Below are 4,927 nucleotides of genomic sequence, written 5' to 3'. Positions count from 1 at the left end.
AGAGAGAGAGAGAGAGAGAGAGAGAGAGAGAGAGAGAGAGAGAGATTATTTTAAAAGGTTATACATACCTTTAATTACCTTTAATTCCAGTGCTAGGGAGAAGAGGCAGGTGGAGTTTGAGGCCAGCCTAGTCTACATGATTTCTTCAAAACTTTTGAGCCAATATGGTCTGCCCTAGCCTTCTGAGTTTGTGCTCCAGTTCCTTTTGCTCAGGGAAATGGATCATTAATGTGCTAATAAGCCAGGTTTTGGAGTTTCCCAGGCCATGGGTAGACTCCAGACTGTGGTGATTTGAGAAGAAGAGCAGTCTCAGGGGAGATACTTGGTCTTCTTCCCTAGGAGTGGCCCTCTAATCTCTGGGATCAGAGCATACCTTGTTCCTATCAGAGAATGTGGCTCCTTACATTTTTGTTTGTTTCTTTGCTTTGGAGACAGTGTTTCCCTGTGCAGTCCTGGATGTCCTGGAATTTGCTCTATAGACCAGGTTGGCTTCCAACTCACAGAGATCCACCTGCCTCTGCCTCTGGACTTCTGGGATTAAAAACATGCACCACCATGCCCAGTCAGGTTCTTTAGATTCTTGCAGTGAAACTAACTCAGAGATTAATAGCATTTGGTCAAAGTCTCTCAAGCAAAGTCCTTTTTCTTCTTGCCCCAAAGCCCAGGTGTTATCTCCCTGATTCTCCCAGAGATTTGCCTTCTGGTTTCCCTCCTTTCTCATAACTCCATCCTCCTAGGCCCTAGCAATGACAAGTGGCAGTTTACCTCAGGGAAATCCTATTCTGGCCCAGGGTGCATTGTGGGCATCACAGAGCTCTAACTTTTGTTCCCTTCCAGGGCTTATCTCATCCTAAGACCCAGGATCTGGAGCATATGTCTCTGGGATCCCAGCTGTACCCCTAAGCCTGCAGAGCCCCTCTACTGCTCAGGTGTCTTACAAGGTAGGCCTTGTTACCTTAGGAGGAGGTGAGTGTGAGAAGCTAAAACACCACTCTCTCACAGACTCACTGTCACTGAGGTGGGCATACTGCCTGAATAGCCTTGAGCTAGGACTCTTGTCTGAAGGGCCCTTGGAAGCAGTGGCCTAACCCTGTGTGGCTCCAAAGTCAGGCTGAGCTCTTCCCAAGCAAGGCTGTGACCCTTTTCTGTCACTATCCCATTTCTACCTCAAAGCCCCTCTCCTGGAGACCATATATGAAAATGAGAGTGACTTGGAAATCAGCTTCTAAGTGGGGAATAGAGGTAGAGCCCATGTTTACCTGGTGCTTTTATCCTGACGTGGAAGTCCCTGGAGAGTGGATCAGGGAATACCAATACAGGAGCTGCATGCTGCTTCTACACAAAGCAAGTCTGCCAACCACCTGATGGGCCAGGTGTTAGGAAGGTTTGTGAATGCTACAGTTCCGTCATTCTACTAAATTTTATTACATTCCACACTGCTGAAGGACCATTATTATTACAGAGGCTGCATCCCAGACCAGCAAGAACAAGTCATATTCCCCAGGCATCCCTCTCCTTCATTTCAAAGTGTGGGATGACTCAATTTCAAGTTAATTTTCCAATCCATAACATTACCTCAATTATGAATTTGACCTCAGCTTCCTATTTTCTTTTTTTGAGACAGGGTTTCTCTAGGTACCCCTGGCTGTCCTGGAGCTCACATTCACAGAGATCCAACTACCCCTGTCTCCTGAGTGCTGGGATTAGAGGTGTGAGCCACCAACACTCTCCCTCTTAAAGGCAGAGTTTTACATAGCCCAGGATGACCTTAAAAATTGAAATTCTGATCCTCCTGCCTCAACCTGGTTGCTGAGATTGTAGGAAAGTATGTACCATACCACCATGCTGGTTTATGCAGTGCTAGGGACCAAACCCAGGATCTCATGCATGCTAAGCAAGCATTCTAATTGAGCTAAATGCCTAATCTCTTCCTCCTATTTTCTCATGTGATTGGCAGGCACTTTTAGAGTGTCTAAGCTTCTGTTGTGCTTTTATGCACGAGTCCAGAGTGGTGCCTGACACATTGTACACATGTGGGGGAGTCTGTTGAGAGCATGAAGGGTTAAATGACTGGTGGGTCCGTGGCCTTGCTCCCAACACCTCCTCTCCTTGCTCTTGCTTATTGTTTGTTAGGTTTAAGACAGGGTCTCACCCTGTAGCCAAGGCTAGTCTGGAACTCAGGATCCTCCTGTCCTCACCAAGCTCAGCCTTTCCCCCTTGACCTTCAGGAGGCTGATCACTCTTCCTAATGCTATCAGCGAGGACAAAGGAGGCGGCTCTAACACAACTGTCTATGATTAAGGGAAGTCCACTGTGTGGAAAGTTCTGGGGATAATGAAGTATGATGGTTGTTCTTTTAAATAAACACCTGTGAAGAAAGATAAGCTAGACCTCACCACAAAGGTCCATAATCATAGGATAGTGGTTGAGAATGCAAAAGAGCTGGAACAAAAGACAGACATTTTTTTTTTTCCGGTTTTTCGAGACAGGGTTTCTCTGTGTAGCCCTGGCTGTCCTGGAACTCACTCTGTAGACCAGGCTGACCTCGAACTTAGAAATCCACCTGCCTCTGCCTCCCAAGTGCTGGGATTAAAGCCATGCGCCACCACCGCCCGGCAAAGACAGAAATTCTTACAGTCATTATTATACATTAACACCACCCCAACTAATTCTTTGCCATCTTTGTATATTTCATTTTTTGTAGGAATTATAGCGCATCTATAATCCTATCTTTTTTGCTGCCTAATATGAACTTCACCCACATTGTCATAAACCCTTTATGTTTTAGTGGTTGAATAATACTCCATTGTATGGATGTACCATGCTTCACCAATCATTTCTCCAATATTGATCTCTCCTATTGTAACTAAGAAATACCACAAGGCAGACTTTGGTGTGTTAAACCTTTCCCATTTTTTAATTTGTATCATCTTTATTATACAAAATAAGATTCTATGTTACACATTCATAGTTCTCCTAAGGGTGCAGTCCTATTCTTTAACTTTCCTGTTGGTGACCTGCAATGGTCCATGCCTCAAATGCAGCATCTTCTCAAAGGCCAAAAGCTGATGCAGCCAGTTCTAGGAAGCTCAGTATGTCCTGTCCACGTGGAGGCTCCTGGTATTATTTGAACAAGGGCTGCTGGGAACAAAATAACAGCATGTCATTGCAGTCACCAGTGACATCCTCTGCCAGCGCAACTAGTCCTCCGAGTGGAGACATGCCATCACAGCAACTTGGTGGCACGATACCCCAGGCCACCGATCATCCTGGTCTTTGGTCCGGCCTTGGCCAGGGCCTTAGGGGATCTCTGTATCCATAGTATAAATCTGAATGAGGTCAGACACAATATTATCAATGATTGGCTTGGTAAGGTCATCACTAAATACCTGCCACCAAGGCTTCTCCGCCTCACCCTCTGCAGGCACCTCGACTCCATAGACCTGTAGGGCCAGGTAGAGCACAGCCACGGCTAGGTGCTGAGCCTGGAAGCGGAGGCAGAGCCCCCCATGGTAGCTATCTCGTAGCAGAGCCCAAGCTGTAACAGAGATGGGAGTTCGTTGCCAGCTGTAACGATTCAGCCAGTTCTTGAGGGAAATCAAGTAGTGCAGCAGGTATTTATGTGGATGCTGGAAAGAGACTTGGAAGCGCAGAACTCGTAGCATAAGAAGCTCACATTGTACAATGCTGTCTCGTAGCTCCCAGAAACGGGAATCCAGCTCCAACGGCTCACTGCCCGGGTTAAAGTACCTGTGCGACACGTTGATGATGTCACGAGTACGCAAGTGTTGCTCTTCCACTTTGCCGGCCAAGTAAATGGAAGACATGGCGACCAGGTAGAGGTCATATGCGTCCAGGTTGATCTCGCAGAAGAACTTATGGTAAATTGTGCACGCGGTGGCGATGGGGATGGACTGCATGCCTAGCTTGACGCCTGCCTCCATGATAAACCGGGTTACTCGGAAATGCACCCTCGCCTCGGGAGCCGGCCTCTCTTCGGCTCGCGCCGCCGCCGTCCCTCTTTCGCAGCTGTCTGGCCGAACAGCCTCCATGAGGCCCAGCAGGCCGCCCCGGAAGGAGAAACGCTCCGGCGCGCCGAGGCCGGCTCCGGGGGTCCTCGCGGAGGGGCGTGGCCGCTTGACGGCACGCCCCCACCCGCCCTGCCGCCACACCCACCCTGCCCTGCTTTTCCCTCTACGTTAAAGATAGGATCACAGGACTAGCTTTCTGGAGCCCAGAAAGTGCTATTTTTAAGACATCTGAGAAGATACCAGTTTTGATTTAGGGGACTTTCTCACTGTTCCTGAGAATCCAGTGGAAAGGATGAGGGCCAACCCTCGCCCTGGCATTTGCCTCTGTGACCCTGGGGACTTCGGTTGATCCTCTACATCTCATTCCTTAGATGCAAGTTGAGGTGGTTGGCTGTCCCCTCCTCATGGGGCTCTTGTGAAAAGTGAACAAGTGATGTAGGCAGATGAAGTGTGCCCCACAAGTCTGGCTTTGATCATTATTTTGTTTTGAGTGGGCTTTCTACACTTAGCCCAGACTGCCCGTGTACTCTTTAAGATTTATTTATGTATATGAGTACACTGTAGCTGACTGGATCCCATTACAGATGGTTGTGAGCCACCATGTGGTTGCTGGGAATTGAACTCTGGACCTCTGGAAGAGCAGTCTTAACCGCTGAGCCAGTCTTATCCCAGGCTCCTGGGTCCCGGGATTTCAGGTGTGTAACACCACACTCAGCGATGTTTTGTTTTAATAAAAAAAAAAAAAAAAAAAAACCTCCAAGTTTCTCTATTGTCCTGGAACTTGCTCTGTAGACCAGGCTGGCCTCCAAATCACAGGAGATCTGCCTGCCTCTGCTCAGGATCAAAGGCGTGTGCCGCTGCCGCTACTGCTGCCACCACCACCCAGCTTCGCTCAT

General features: G+C 48.2%; 1 protein-coding gene across 1 annotated transcript; it reads right to left on the bottom strand.

Annotated features, from left to right (window-relative positions):
• Positions 1 to 2,894: 2,894 nt before the first annotated feature.
• LOC114613946 (cyclin-Q) lies at positions 2,895 to 4,113 on the bottom strand. The gene has a single exon (XM_028759397.1). It carries the CDS (start codon positions 4,050 to 4,052, stop codon positions 3,300 to 3,302), a length of 753 nt encoding a protein of 250 aa, XP_028615230.1. The 5' UTR covers positions 4,053 to 4,113; the 3' UTR covers positions 2,895 to 3,299.
• Between the last annotated feature and the right edge of the window lie 814 nt (positions 4,114 to 4,927).

Source organism: Grammomys surdaster, unplaced genomic scaffold, assembly GCF_004785775.1.
Source record: "Grammomys surdaster isolate TR1022 unplaced genomic scaffold, NIH_TR_1.0 126278, whole genome shotgun sequence".
Taxonomy (NCBI): Eukaryota; Metazoa; Chordata; class Mammalia; order Rodentia; family Muridae; genus Grammomys; species Grammomys surdaster.
Note: the sequence above shows the minus strand (reverse complement) of the source record. Positions and strands in the feature narration are given on the sequence as shown.

Excerpts from the sequence above, each read along its gene's own strand:
- LOC114613946 (XM_028759397.1), bottom strand. The coding sequence starts at position 4,052 with ATGGAGGCTGTTCGGCCAGACAGCTGCGAAAGAGGGACGGCGGCGGCG.